The sequence below is a fragment of the Corythoichthys intestinalis genome, chromosome 5, assembly GCF_030265065.1.
Source record: "Corythoichthys intestinalis isolate RoL2023-P3 chromosome 5, ASM3026506v1, whole genome shotgun sequence".
In the NCBI taxonomy this organism is placed as follows: domain Eukaryota; kingdom Metazoa; phylum Chordata; class Actinopteri; order Syngnathiformes; family Syngnathidae; genus Corythoichthys; species Corythoichthys intestinalis.
The window spans coordinates 687402-702407 of record NC_080399.1 but is presented as its reverse complement, the minus strand read 5'-3'; the positions used below and the strand labels follow the sequence as shown (position 1 = coordinate 702407).

The 15006-nt window shown below is 44.2% G+C and overlaps 1 protein-coding gene across 3 annotated transcripts in view; it reads right to left on the bottom strand.

The window, feature by feature from the left end:
• The window catches only part of LOC130915979 (L-fucose kinase), a 25303-nt gene extending 10297 nt beyond the window's left edge, over positions 1 to 15006 (bottom strand). For all 3 annotated transcript variants that reach the window (XM_057836287.1, XM_057836288.1, XM_057836289.1), the window contains exons 1-14: positions 14645 to 15006; positions 14421 to 14572; positions 10001 to 10051; positions 9807 to 9932; positions 9671 to 9743; positions 6051 to 6148; positions 5916 to 5996; positions 5735 to 5854; positions 4349 to 4499; positions 4176 to 4282; positions 1240 to 1341; positions 989 to 1156; positions 852 to 925; positions 466 to 800 (exon numbers count right to left, since the gene is read on the bottom strand). In XM_057836287.1, the coding sequence (XP_057692270.1) occupies positions 466 to 800; positions 852 to 925; positions 989 to 1156; positions 1240 to 1341; positions 4176 to 4282; positions 4349 to 4499; positions 5735 to 5854; positions 5916 to 5996; positions 6051 to 6148; positions 9671 to 9743; positions 9807 to 9932; positions 10001 to 10051; positions 14421 to 14572; positions 14645 to 14717 (1711 nt within the window). In that variant the 5' untranslated portion in view covers positions 14718 to 15006. The remainder of the gene's footprint in view (positions 1 to 465; positions 801 to 851; positions 926 to 988; positions 1157 to 1239; positions 1342 to 4175; positions 4283 to 4348; positions 4500 to 5734; positions 5855 to 5915; positions 5997 to 6050; positions 6149 to 9670; positions 9744 to 9806; positions 9933 to 10000; positions 10052 to 14420; positions 14573 to 14644) is intronic.

The window sequence follows — 15006 nt, the reverse complement described above, 5'->3', positions numbered from 1 at the left end:
AAAAAATCAGTAACGAAAATGCAGGTACGATTAATTTCGCCACAAAAAAAAGTTGATTTTTTTGCTTATATAAATAAAAATACAAAAAATCCAGTTGCAAAAATGCAGTCACAAAAAAAAAAAAAAAAATTGCGCCAAAAACTTTCTAGCTGAATTTTTAATAAATAAATATACAAAAAAATTCAGTATCGAAAATTCAGGTACGATTAATTTCGCCACACACAAAAAAAGTTTTTTTTAGCTTAAATAAATAAAAATTATACGAAAAGTTCAGGTTAGAAAATTTAGTCGCAAAAAGAAAAAAAACAAGATGATTTTTTAAAAAAAAGATTAAAACAAATAAGTACACCCAAAAAAATTAGAAAAACTTTTGTAGTTGAATATTTTGCACCTAAATTTTTGTTACAGATTTTTTTTTTTTCGCATCTGAATTTTGATGCTTAAAAAACTAAAAAAACGACTCACACTCGTCCAGTAGGCCGAGCAGCGCCGCCTGCTGGCCGCCCGCTACGGCGGCCCTGAAAATGGGAAGCAGGCAGACCTGGCCCGGCCGGATCAGGGCGTCCCGCACCCGCTTCCTGCCCGCCAGGAACAGCAGAGCCTCCCTCCGCCGGAGCTCCGCCTCCTGTCGCGTGTGCGACAGGACCTCCTTCAGGGACAGCCGGCGGGCCCGGCGCCAACGGCGAGCGCGGCCTCCTCTGCCCAGCAGCCAGGCCGCGCCCCACGCCGCGCCCTCGCCGGGGAAGAGGCGCGCGTCCAGCAGGGAGCGCCGTTCTCCCGACGCCCAGAGGTCTTCCGGCCTGAGTGACGGAATCGTTAGAGGGCGCCGCTTCCGAGGCGGACGTTCCTACCTGACGCCGGTGGTGCTGAAAAAGACGCTCCAAGGCGCGTTGAGGAAGGACGCGCCTTCGTCGTCGCAGCACAGCTGACCGCCAATGACACGACATTCACTATTTAAATAATAGGATTAGCGGACGTCCAAATATACCTCCAGGTCGTCCAGCGCTCCCATCACGGTGTAGACTGTCAGCTTGCGATTTCCCAGTAGGACGCGATGTCCTTGAAGGATGACGTCCTGGCGCAGCGCCAGTCGTCCCGCATCAGGTGACGCCTCCAGGCCAGACAGCAGACAACCGGAAGGGACACGCAGCGGACCCTGGCAGACGGAGGGACGGACGGACGGACGGAAGGGCAAAGTCAAAGTCTCCCGCCCGCTAGATTGGTCGGAAGCCTCCTGACCTGGAGGTGGCAGTGTTGCACGACGGAGCCGGCGGCCACGGCGACCGAGCCTTCCAGAACACTGTTGATAACCCGCGCGCCTGGGCTCACGTCGCTTTCCACCTGTAGAGGGCGGCAAAGGAACAATCTTGTCTGCCTGTCATTTGGTGTGGCCCACTGACATAAATCATGTACATCTACTTCCTGTTTCTCAAGAAAATAAAACTACAGTCGAAATGAGATGAGACATGAATTGTTGTTTTCCTCAATGCTGACAATAACAATAACAGAGTTGTCATCTTGGGGCACTTCCTGATGATTTTGGGTCACTTCTTGGGACATTTGAGGTATTCTGGGTCACTTCCTGTACATTAAGTGCATTTCTGGGTCATTTCCTATTGGTTTTGGGGTATTTACAGGTCACTTCCTGTTGATTTTGGGTCACTTCCTGTACTATTAAGGTCTTTCTGGGTCACTTCCTTTTTACTGGTCACTACTTATTGATTGTAGGGCACTTGCAGGTCACTTCCTGTTGATTTTGGGTCACTTCCCACTCATTTTGGTCACTTCCTTGATTTTGGGGCACTTTGTGTAAACTCTGGTGATTCAAGGGTCACATTTTGTTAATTCTGGGGGTTTTCCCAAGTAACTTGCTGTTGGTTTGGGTGCTCTAACGAGTCACTTCCTGTTGATTTTGGGAAACATGATATACTATTTGGACATTCTGCAGTCACTTCCTGTTGATTTTGGGTTACTTCTTGGACATTTTAGGCATTCTGCGGTCACTTCCTGTACATTTTGGGTCACTCCCTGCTCATTTTGGGCCACTTCCTGTACATTTAGCGTATTTCTGGGTCACTTCCTGTTAAATTTGGGGAATTTCCAGGTCACTTCCTGCTTGTGTCGGGGCACTTAAAGGTCACTTCCTAGATTTCGGGTCACTTTGTATACATTTCAGGGTCACTTCCTCTTCATTTTGGGGTATTTACAGGTCACTTTCTGTACAATTAAGGTCTTATCTGGGTCACTTCCTTTTTACTGGTCACAACCTACTGATTTTAGGGCACTTACAGGTCACTTCCTGTTGGTTTTGGGTCATTTCCAGGTCACTTCCTGTTGATTTGGGGTCATTTCCAGGTCACTTCCCGCTCATTTTGGTCACTTCCTTGATTTTGGGGCACTGTGTAAATTCTGGTGATTCAAGGGTCACATTTTCTTAATTTTGGGATTTTTTTCCCCAGGTAACTTGCTGTTGGTTTTGGTGCTCTAACGAATCACTTCCTGTTGATTTTGGGAAACTTGATATACTTTTTGGACATTCTGTGGTCACTTCCTATTGAGTTTGGGGTATTTACAGCTCACTTCCTGTTGATTTTGGGTTACTTCTTGGACCTTTTAGGCATTCAGCGGTCACTTCCTGTACATTTTGTGTCACTCCCTGCTCATTTTGGGCCACTTCCTGTACATTTTGTGCATTTCTGGGTCACTTCCTGTTAAATTTGGGGAATTTCCAGGTCACTTCCTGCTTGTGTCGGGGCACTTAAAGGTCATTTCCTAGATTTTGGGTCACTTTGTATACATTTCAGGGTCACTTCCTCTTCATTTTGGGTGACTTGCCATAAATTTTGGTCATTCTGAGGTCACTTCCTCTTCATTTTGGGGTATTTACAGGTCACTTCCTGTTGGTTTTGTGTCATTTCTTCCTTGATTTTAGGGCACTGTGTAAATTCTGGTGATTCAAGGGTCACGTTGTGTTAATTTTGGGATTTTTCCCAGGTAACTTGCTGTTGGTTTTGGTGCTCTAATGAGTCACTTCCTGTTGATTTTGGGAAACTTGATATACTTTTTGGACATTCTGCGGTCACTTCCTGTTGATTTTGGGGTATTTACAGGTCACTTCCAGTTGATTTTGGGTCCCTTCTTGGACATTGTAGGCATTCTGGGGTCACCTTCTGTACATTTTGGGTCACTTCCTGTTCATTTTGGGCCACTTCCTGTACATTTTGTGCATTTCTGGGTCACTTCCTGTTAAATTTGGGGAATTTCCAGGTCACTACCTGCTTGTGTCGGGGCACTTACAGGTCACTTCCTACATTTTGGGTCACTTTGTATACATTTCAGCCTCACTTCCTCTTCATTTTGGGTGACTTGCTATACATTTTGGTCATTCTGAGGTCACTTTCTGTTCATTTTGGGGTATTTACAGGTCACTTCCTGTTGATTTTGGGTCACTTCCTTTACATCTAGTGCATTTCTGGGTCACTTCTTTTTTTACTGGGCACTTCCTATTGTTTATAAGGTATTTCCAGGTCACTTCCTGTTCACTGATCTCTTCCTGTTGAATTTGGGTAATTTCCAAGTCACTTCCTGTTTGTGTTGGGGAACTTTGCTTGTGTTGGGGCACTTAAAGGTCACTTCCTAGTTTTTAGGTCACTTTGTATACATTCCAGGGTCACTTCCTGTTGATTTGGGGGCAATTTCCAAGTCACTTCCTGTTGGTTTTGGGGCACTAACAGGTCACTTCCTGCTCATTTTGTGTCACTTCTTGGACATTCTGGAGTAACTTCCTTTACAGTTTGGTCATTCTGGGGTCACTTCTTGTTGATTCTGGAGTAACTTCCTGTACAGCCTGGTCATTCTGGTGTGACTTTCTGTTGATTACGGGGCATTTCCTGCTGGTTTTGGGCCACTTAGGGTCACGTCCTTGATTTGGGGTTACTTCCTATATATTTTGGTATTTCCAGGGTCACTTTCTGTTGATTTAGGGGAATTTCCAGGTCACTTCCTGTTGATTTGAGGGATTTTTTAAAGACATTCAGCTATGCTAGCTTGTTCTATTTGATACACTGACTTGGATATTGAGTAAGGGGTTGTAAAATACTTTTCCGTGGGTCGTATTTGGCCCTGGGGCTGCAAATTTGAGACCCCTACGCTAGGCGGAGAAGCAGTCAGGTCACCTGGATGTGTGAGAGGGCATTTCCCCCCGTGGGCTCACGGGTCAAACGGAGGATGTGCTGCTTCCCGGACAGCGTCATGTAGTCGTAGCGACCTCCCGGAACATATGCTGCTGGGCAGATGGGAGCGCGTCAAAGGCGGGAGGGAGGTCAAAGGCGCCGCGACGCGGACGCACCCAGGCGGAGCGCTGTCCCTCTCATGATGCGCCACAGCTCCTTTCTGCCGCGCCGCACGGTCGCCCCCTGTGGCGCGGGAGCGCCGTCCACAAACTGCTCCTCGCTCACGTCCCGGCACAGACACTTCAGGATGTCCAAGAAGAGGGACAGCTGTAAATGACATTAAAGTTCAATTGGGTTGAGGCGCTCCATTGAGACAAACTCAGGTTTTCACATCAAGGAAACAAAAATAATACAAGTTGAGGGAACTTTCACCCCCAAAAAACAGTGCAGAAGTTGGACAGTTTAAAAAAAAAAAAAAAAAAAAAGACAAAAACAAAGAAATTGGATGAAAAAATGTTGCCCACCCACTCAAAAAAAGACTTTTTTTTTTTTTTGTCCAAAAACCAAAAAAAATTAAAATACAGAAAGAAAATACTGTTACTTGTGTGTATTTTTATCTAAAATAAATACAATAAAATGTACTATTAAAATAAAGAAAATATTGACCAGTATGAAAATATTGACCTTTTTTAATATAAAAAAGGAATAATATATACTTCTAAATTTGAATATATTATTCCTTTTTTACATAAAAAAAAGGAACAATATATTCAAATTTAGAAGTATATAATTTTTGTTTGTTTAAAAAAAATAAAAAATAGAGAAAGAAAATACTGTTACTTGTGCATATTCCCCTTTTTATTTAAAAAACTAGTTTGACATTTTTTAAAATTGAAAAATATACTTATAAATTTGAATATATTGTTCCTTTTTTATATTGAAAAAGTTTTTTTTTATTCTGCATGTTAAAAAAAAAATAAAAATTAAAAAAAGAGAAAGAAAACATTTTTTCAAAAAAATAGTAACTATGGAAAATATACCCCCCAAAAAAAATTTTTAAACTTCATTTTTTTTTAATTGAAAAAAACAAAAGTTTAAAATTAAAGAAATTATTAACTTATTTTATTATGAAAAAAATAATAATAATAAATATATTAATATATACTCTTATATTTTGGGGTTTTTTGTATGTTTTTTTTTTTTAAAGAGAAAATTTAAAAAGAAAGAAAATGATGTTACGTCCCCATTTATTTTTTAATCTAAAAAGAATATATGGATGGAAAATATATAAACATTTCAAAATATTTTTTCCATTTTTTCAAATTAAAAATAATTATTATTTATATCTTTTTGCTTTTTTTGTTTTGTTTAAAAACAAAGAAAAAATGTAAATAAAGAAAATACATAGTATAGTTATTTCCCTGCTTTTTATAAATTTAAAAAAATGTTTCCCCCTTTTTAATTTCACTCATACAATGAGTCAAAAGAGGATAAAACAGTGCTATCAAGTAGTGCTTTTTGCCGCCATCTAGTGGCCACTACCACGAAGGAAGAGGTGGTACCTGGAGAGGCGGAGCGCCAGAATCCAAGCCCAGGTAGGTGCAACCGTCCAGAGGAGGCGTCACGTGCATCTGCAGGAGCTTCTCGGCCACTGCGCGGCTGAAGAAAACTGGACCCGACACCTGAAGGCATTTTCGATGAGTTTACGTCCACAAATTCCGCAGTTTTGGCGCGGCGTATCACCAGAGGAACTTTCCCATCGTGCATCAGCGCTCGCCGGACGCTCTCCGGGCTGCCCTTGTAAACGATGTCTCCGACGCCGCCCTGAAACGGCCGGCCGTCAATCCCTCGGTCGTCGGTCGGGAAGCCGTCGCTCACCTTTCCGTCGCTCAAGTAGACGCCGTGATCGACGGCGTAGGACACGTCGCCGGGGAGCGCCACGGCCAGAACGCCGGAGAAGTTTTCCCAAGACAACGCTGGCGACATACGTGGAAATGTTAGCATCGGGCGGAAGGGAGACGCATCCATGAATGTGTTTTAGCGCCGTCGATGGCAGCGGTTTTAGCATCCATTAGGCCTGTCGCCATGACAAATTTTAGCGTGCAATATATCGTTTCATAGATGATTGCTGATGTGAGGTATCATTCATTTTTAACCATTAATGGAGTGACAAAATAGCCTAACAAGTAAATGCAATTTCTCCAGAAATTGCGACGGTTGGTATATTGCGTCACTTCCTGTTGATTTTGGAGCATTTCGAGGTCACTTCCTGTTGATATCGGGTCACTTCCTGTTGATTTGAGGGCATTTTGAGGTCATTTCCTGTTGAAATTAGATCACTTCCTGTTGGCCTTTGGGGCATTTCGAGGTCACTTTTTGTTAAAATCGGGTCACTTCAGTTGATTTTGGCGCATTTTGAGGTCACTTCCCGTTGATATCGGGTCACTTTCTGTTGATTTTAGGGCATTTTGCGTTCCCTTCATTTTGAAATCAGATTACTTCCTGTTGATTTTGGAGCATTTCGAGGTCACTTCCTGTTGATATCGGGTCACTTTCTGTTGATTTGGGGGCATTTTGAGGTCACTTCCTGAGGAAATCAGATCACTTCCCATTGATTTTGGGGCATTTGTTGGTCACATCCTATTGAAATCATGTCACTTCCTGTTGATTTTGGAGCATTTTGAAGTCACTTTCTGTTGATATCGAGTCACCTTTTGTTGATTTATGGAATTTTGACGTTACTTTCTGTTGATATCGGGTCACTTCCTGTTGATTTTCGAGCATTTTGAGGTGACTTCCTATTGAAATCAGGTCACTTCCGTTTGTTTTCGGGGCATTTTGTGGTCACTTCCTGTTGATTTTGGTGCCTTTTTAAGTCATTTCCTGTTGATATTAGGTCACTTCCTGTTGATTTGGTAGCGTTTTGAGGTCACTTCCTGTTGAAGTCGGGGCATTTCGACGTCATTTCCTGTTGATATCAGGTCACTTCCTGATGATTTTAAGGCATTTGAGGTCCCTTCCTGCTGATGTCTGGTCATTTCCTGTTGATTTTGGAGCATTTTGAGGTCACTTCCTGTAGATATCGGGTAACTTCCTGTTGATTTTCGAGCATTTCGAGGCCACTTCCTGTTAAAATCTGATCATTTGGGGCATTTTGAGGTCTTTTGCTATTGATATCGGGTCACTTCCTGTTGATTTGGGGGCATTTTGAGGTCAATTCCCTTGATGTTTGAGCATTTTACAGGTGACTTCCTGTTGAAATCCAGTCACTTCCTGTTGCTTTTGGGGCATTTTGAGGTCACTTACTGTTGATTTTGGAACATTTTGGAAGTCATTTCCTGTTGATAATGGGTCACTTCCTGTTGATTTGGGGGCATTTTGAGATCACTTCCTGTTGATGTCAGGTCACTTCCTGTGGATTTGGGGCATTATGAGGTCACTCCTGTTGGTATCAGGTCACTGTTGATTCGGGGCATTTTGAGGTCACTTCCTGTTGATGTCGGGGCATCTAGATGTCACTTCCTATAGATATCGGGTCACTTCCTGTTGATTTTCGAGCATTTTGAGGTGACTTCCTATTGAAATCAGGTCACTTCCGTTTGTTTTCGGGGCATTTTGTGGTCACTTCCTGTTGATTTTGGTGCCTTTTTAAGTCATTTCCTGTTGATATTAGGTCACTTCCTGTTGATTTGGTAGCGTTTTGAGGTCACTTCCTGTTGAAGTCGGGGCATTTCGACGTCATTTCCTGTTGATATCAGGTCACTTCCTGATGATTTTAAGGCATTTGAGGTCCCTTCCTGCTGATGTCTGGTCATTTCCTGTTGATTTTGGAGCATTTTGAGGTCACTTCCTGTAGATATCGGGAAACTTCCTGTTGATTTTCGAGCATTTCGAGGCCACTTCCTGTTAAAATCTGATCATTTTGGGCATTTTGAGGTCTTTTGCTATTGATATCGGGTCACTTCCTGTTGATTTGGGGGCATTTTGAGGTCAATTCCCTTGATGTTTGAGCATTTTACAGGTGACTTCCTGTTGAAATCCAGTCACTTCCTGTTGCTTTTGGGGCATTTTGAGGTCACTTACTGTTGATTTTGGAACATTTTGGAAGTCATTTCCTGTTGATATTGGGTCACTTCCTGTTGATTTGGGGGCATTTTGAGATCACTTCCTGTTGATGTCAGGTCACTTCCTGTGGATTTGGGGCATTATGAGGTCACTCCTGTTGGTATCAGGTCACTGTTGATTCGGGGCATTTTGAGGTCACTTCCTGTTGATGTCGGGGCATCTAGATGTCACTTCCTATAGATATCGGGTCACTTCCTGTTGATTTTGGAGCATTTTGAGGTCACTTCCTGTAGATATTGGGTAACTTCCTGTTGATTTTGGAGCATTTCGAGGCCACTTCCTGTTAAAATCAGATCATTTTGGGGCATTTTAAGGTCTTTTCCTATTGATATCGGGTCACTTCCTGTTGATTTGGGGGCATTTTGAGGTCAATTCCCTCGATGTTTGAGCATTTTCAGGTGACTTCCTGTTGAAATCCAGTCACTTCCTGTTGCTTTCGGGGCATTTAGAGATCACTTACTGTTGATTTTGGAGCATTTTGAAGTCACTTCCTGTTGATGTCAGGTCACTTCCTGTTGATTTCGGGTCACTTCCTGTTGATTTGAGGGCATTTTGAGGTCCTTTCCTGGTGAAAGCAGATCACTTCCTGTTGGTTTTAGGGCATTTTGAGGTCACTTCCTGATGATATCAGGTCACTTCCTGTTGATTCGGGGACATTTTGGGGTCGCTTCCGGTTGCTATGGGGTCACTTTCTGTTGATTTTGGGGCATTTTGAGGTCACTTCCTGTTGAAATCAGATCACTTCCTGTTGCTGTTGGGGCATTTTGAGGTCACTTCCTGTAGCTATCGGCTCACTTCATGTTGATTTTGGGGCATTTTGAAGTCATTCCTGTTGAAATCTGGTCACTTCCTGTTATTTGGTAACATTTTGGGGTCACTTCTGGTTGCTATCGGGTAACTTCCGGTACATTTCGGGCATTTCAGGCTACTTTCCTGTACATTTGGATATTTTCCTGTTGATTTTTTTTCCTGTTCACTTCCTGTTCATTGGTCACTTCCTCGTAATGATGGTGCATTTCCGGGCCACTTCCTGTCGATTTTGGATGACTTCTGGGTCATTCCCTGTGTATTTTGGTCGCTTCCTGATGACTTTGGGACATTTCCCGGTCACTTTCAGTTCAATGGTCACTTCCTGTTGATTTGGGAGCATTCTGGGACCACTTCCTGCTGTTTTAAGGCCTTTCTGGGTCACTTCCTGTTGATTTTTGCCTTCAGCCTGAAGTGCGCAGTAGCACACTCATGCTAGTTTTTATTTATTTGAAACTTCAGAGAGAGAAATACCGGGGACCGGGAACCACCAAAATGAAAAATGTCCGTAACCCTCAACGGCGACCGATTAGCGAGCGTTCGCGCTCGGCGTGCGTGGGACTGACCGAAATCTTCGGGGAGGGTGAACGTCATGTCGGTGCTGCAAACCCAAACGCCGGGAGGAGAACCGGGGCAGACCTGAAAACGACGAGCGACGACGTGACACGTGCGTACGCGCGGAAGACACGTGGACATCTGCACCTGTCGGGCGAGGCAAGTCAACAGCACGTCCACGCAGCAGACGGGGGCCTGCGCCGAGAGAGACGGATCCTCCGCCGGCAGCCAGGAAAAGGCTCGGCTGCAAGGGCTCCACGGGAAATCGCGACCCTGCGGCGGACAGCAGAGGGCGCCGTTTCGTCACCCGGCCGGAACGAGACTGGTTCGGGAGGACGAACCGTGTGGAGGACGAGGATGCGAGCGTCGTCCAGAACGTCAGCCGTCACCACCTGACGGACGGAAGCCAGAGGAGGTCACGTGAGCACACGACGAGCTAATTAGCATCGTGCTTCCCTTCATTTTGCTCAGCGGCGTCACGGTAACCACTTCCTGTGCATTTTGGGGCATTTCTTGGTCAATACCTGAATACCTTGGGGGCATTCCAAGGTCACTTCCTGTTGGTTTGTCACACCCTGATGATTTTGGGGCATTTTCGCATCACTTCCTGTTGATTTTACGTCAATTCCTATTGGTTCCAGGGCATTCTCGCCTCACTTCCTGTTGATTTTAGGCCATTCCGAGGTCACTTCCTGTTTATTTGTCGCTTCTGAAGTGAATAGGTACCGTTCTCGCACACACCATACAATTGTTTGCATTAGTCTAACACATTCATCATAGTAAAGCACTCAACCATAGTTTAACGAAACAAGCTTTGCCCTTTGACACAGTAAAGTGGACTAGTTTATCAGCCCTCGCCTGATAGGCGAAGAAAAAGCGTCATCAGTGCTCCAGTAGGGGTCAGGACGCTCCTGCCCTACCAACAACTTGATAGTGCAGGCACCGTGGACGTCAAGATCTGCATCGGTCGCCGTGGCAACCACGTCCCAGCCACGAAGGATGCCGCACAAATCTAACCGCCCAAACCTGCCACAGAGGGATTATCCCAAGACAACACTCAGCCAGACCTTGGGCCCGGCCCACTCCACCGCAACTTTCAAAAAGAACTGAACATTTAGATAACAACTTTCGCTGCTCGGGAACATTTCTATGTAGCCACGTTTTGCCGACCCCGGATCCAGCAGGGTCTCTCCATGGTCTGTTTTTGACCATTGTCGACAAATAAATTGTCAACCTGTTTTCGGTGAGCCTTCTTCAAACGTTTGGAACATGGAATCAGTACAAAGGGTTAACACCGGAGTGAACGCGCGGAATTTTGGCCCATCCGTTTGGCTTGCGGGAGCGGTGCCAGTGGAACGGCATTTCGTTCGGCTGGTGCTGTTTCCGCGGCTTGGCGGGGTTATAGTCGAATTCCTTCACTTCCTGTTAATTTTGGGTCAATTCCTATTGGTTTTGGGGCACTTCAGGGGCACTTCCTGTTGATAGTTCACTTCCTGATGATTTTCGGGCATCTTCGCATCACTTCCTGTTGATTTCCGGGCATTTTCACACCACTTCCTGTTGATTTCTGGTCACTTTATCTTGGTTTTGGGGCATTCCAATGGTATTTGCTGTTGTTTTTTCACTTCTTGCTGATTTTGGGGCATTTTTGCATCACTTCCTGTTGATTTGAGGTCAATTCCTATTGGTTTTGGGGCATTTCAGGGTCACTTCCTGTTGATTTGTCACTTCCTGATGATTTTGGGGCATTTTTGCATCACTTCCTTATTGATTTTAGGCCAATTCCAATTAGTTTTGGGGCATGTCAGGGTCACTTCCTATTGAATGGTCACTCCCTGATGGTGTTTGCATCACTTCCTGTTAATTTTGGGGCATTTCTTGATCAATTCCTGTTGATTTGTCACTTCCTGATGATTTTGGGGCATTTTTACATCACTTCCTGTTGATTTCAGGTCACTTCCTATTGGTTTTGGGGCACTTATGTTCCACTTCTTGTACATTTTGGGTCACTTACTGTACAGTTTGGGACATTCAAAGGTCACTTCCAGTTCATTTGTCACTCCCTGATGGTTTCGGGGCATTTTTTCCTTCCCTTCCTGTTGATTTTAGGTCAATTCCTATTGGTTTCGGGGCATTTCAGGGTCACTTCCTGTTGATTTGTCGCTTTCTGATGATTTTGGGGCATTTTTACACCATTTCCTGTTGATTTCAGGTCACTTCCTATTGGTTTTGGGGCACTTATGTGCCACTTCTTGAACATTTTGGGTCACTTACTGTACAGTTTGGGGCATTCAAAGGTCACTTCCAGTTCATTTGTCACTCCCTGATGTTTGGGGCCTTTTTGCATCCCTCCCTGTTGATTTTAGGTCATTTCCTATTGGTTTTGGGGCACTTAAGGGTCTCTTCCTTTACATTTTGGGCATTCCAGCATCACTTTCTGTTGATTTGCTGTTTCTTGTTGATTACGGGGCATTTTTGTGTCACTTCCTGTTGATCTTTGGTCAATTCCTATTGGTTTCAGGGCATTCAAGGGTCACTTCCTGCTGATTTTGGCTCACTTGGTTTTGGTTTTGAGGCACTTAAAAGTCACTTCCTGTACATTGTGGGCATATCTTGGTGAATTCCTGTTGGTTTTGGGGTCACTTTATTTTGATTTTGGGGCATTCCAATGTCACTTTCTGTTGATTTTGAGCCACTTCCTAAGTGGTTTGGGGCACTTATGGGTCACTTCCTGTACATTCTGGCATCACTTCCTGTTAATTTCAGGTCAATTCCTACTGGTTCCAGGGCATTCTAGGGTCATTTTCTGTTGATTTTGGGGCATTCCAAGGTCACTTCCGGTTTATTTGTCGCTTCCTGTTAATTTTGGGGCATTTTTGCATCACTTCCTGTTGATTTGAGGTCAAATCCTATTGGTTCCAGGGCATTCTAGGGTCACTTCCTGTTGATTTTGGGCCACTTTCTTTTGGTGTTGAGGCACTTCCTATTGATTTTGGGTCACTTTATTTGGATTTTGGGTGATTCCAACATCACTTCCTGTTGATATTTCACTTCCTGAGGATTTGGGGCATTTTCGCATCACTTCCATTGATTTTGAGTCACTTCCTATTGGTTTTGGGGCACTTATGGGTCACTTCCTGTATATTCTGGATTCACTTCCTGTTGATTTCAGGTCAATTCCATTTGGTTTTGGGAAACTTATGGAACACTTTTTGTTCATTTTGGGTCACTTCCTGTACAATTTGGGGCATTCAAAGGTGACTTCCAATAGCGTGCCGCACGAATGCTACTTATAGACCGTGACGTTGCCATCGTGACCCGGAACTGGGTCAACATGGACACGCCCTCGCCTACAATCCATGTTATCACTGCTTGTTTTCTGCCGGTAATCTTTCAAAAAAGAACATGCCAAGTAAACACTGCTGCTATGAAACTTGTAGAAACGACTCTAGACATTGCGACATATGGCGGATGTTTTCTTCATACATTTCCCGAAGCCAAAAACAAACTTTAAGGTCACTTCCTAATGATTTTGGGGCATTTTCGCATCACTTCCTGTTTATTTTAGGTCAATTCCTCTTGGATTTGGGTCACTTATGGGTCACTTCTCATACATTTTGGGGCATACAAAGGTCACTTCCTGTTGGTTTGTCAGTTCCTGATGATTTTGGGGCATTTTCATATCATTTCCTGTTGATTTTAGGTCAATTCCTTTTGGATTTGGGTTACTTATGGGTCACTTCTTGTACATTTTGGGGCATACAAAGGTCACTTCCTTTTGGTTTGTCACTTCCTGATGATTTTGGGGCCTTTTTTGTATCACTTCCTGTTGATTTCAGGTCAATTCCTAATGGTTTTGGGGCACCACCTTTCCATTTTGCGCATTCTGGGGTCACTTAATGTTGATATCCGGTCAATTCCTTTTGGATTTGGGGCATTTTTTCATCACTTTCTGTTGATTTTAGGTCAAGTCCTATTGGTTCCAGGGCATTCTAGGGTCACTTCCTGTACATTTAAGGCAATCTTCTGGAGTCACTTCTGTGCATTTTGGTTCATTTACTGTTGATTTTAGGGCATTCTTGGGTCACTTCCTGTTGATTTTTGGGGCATTTATGAGTCACTTTTTTTACATTCTGAGTCACTTCCTGCAAATTTTGGGCCAACCCAGGGTCACTTACTGTTGATTTTGGGTCACTTCCTATTGGTTTTGGAGCAGTTACGGGTCAATTCCAGTACATTTGGACGTTTTGGGGTCACTTCCTGTTGATTTCGGGTCAATTCGTTTTGGATTTGGGGCATTTTTGCATCACTTCCTGTTGATTTTAGGTCAAGTCCTATTGGTTCCAGGGCATTCTAGGGTCACTTCCTGTTGATTTTGGGTCATTTTCTTTTGGTGTTGAGGCACTTCCTGTTGATTTTGGGTCACTTTATTTGGATTTTGGGTGATTCCAACATCACTTCCTGTTGATATTTCACTTCCTGATGATTTGGGGCATTTTCGCATCACTCTCCTATGATTTTGAGTCACTTCCTATTGGTTTTGGGGCACTTATGGGTCACTTCCTGTACATTTTAGGACATTCCAGGGTCGCTTCCTGTTGATTTTGGGTGATTTGAGGAAGGTATTTGCTTATGCGTACTGTATATATTGATTTAATTTGATCGGGTAAACTTTAGTCTAGAGGATTTGCAGTATTAATCTGTCAGTGTGTGCAGCCTTGCATTTTGTTGTATGTTGGGGGGGTGTCTCCATGAATTTACCGTGTATCCCGCCCGACTACTCAGGTGTTCGGCGGCCACTAGGAGGGCGTTGAGCGTGGCTCCCCCGCTGCCCAACGGTTCCCGGCGGTCCGGTACCGTCAGCAGCATCGTACCGGCGCTCACCAAACCGCCGCGCTGACGCAACAGCAACTCTGCAAACATCATCGAAGTCAGCGCGGGTGCCAAATCCCATTGAAATGCGTGAAATTTGGGATGAGGCGCACCTCTCCGGAAGGCGTCCACACTGTCTTTGTGCTGGCAGGTGAGGACCACCGCGGTCCAACTGAAAGCGGACATCTCCGGGCGCTCTTTGACGTCTTTACCTTCTTCAAATGGTGTGCAGAAGTCAGCGAGCGCCACTGTACTGTAGGGAGCCTGCTAGCTAGCTAGCTAGCCGAGCGTAGCAAAAGTTCCGGTGTTTTTCGGCACAACAATTAAAGTGACAAACTATAAGAAAGTGACGTTTTGTTGCTTTTGCTGTGGCAACGTTTATTCGTCCGCTGTGACAAACACTTTGCATGCTGACATGTCAAATATGTTGTTTAACAAAAATGTTTTGGACTTTGGCGTCTTCCTCTTTCAAACG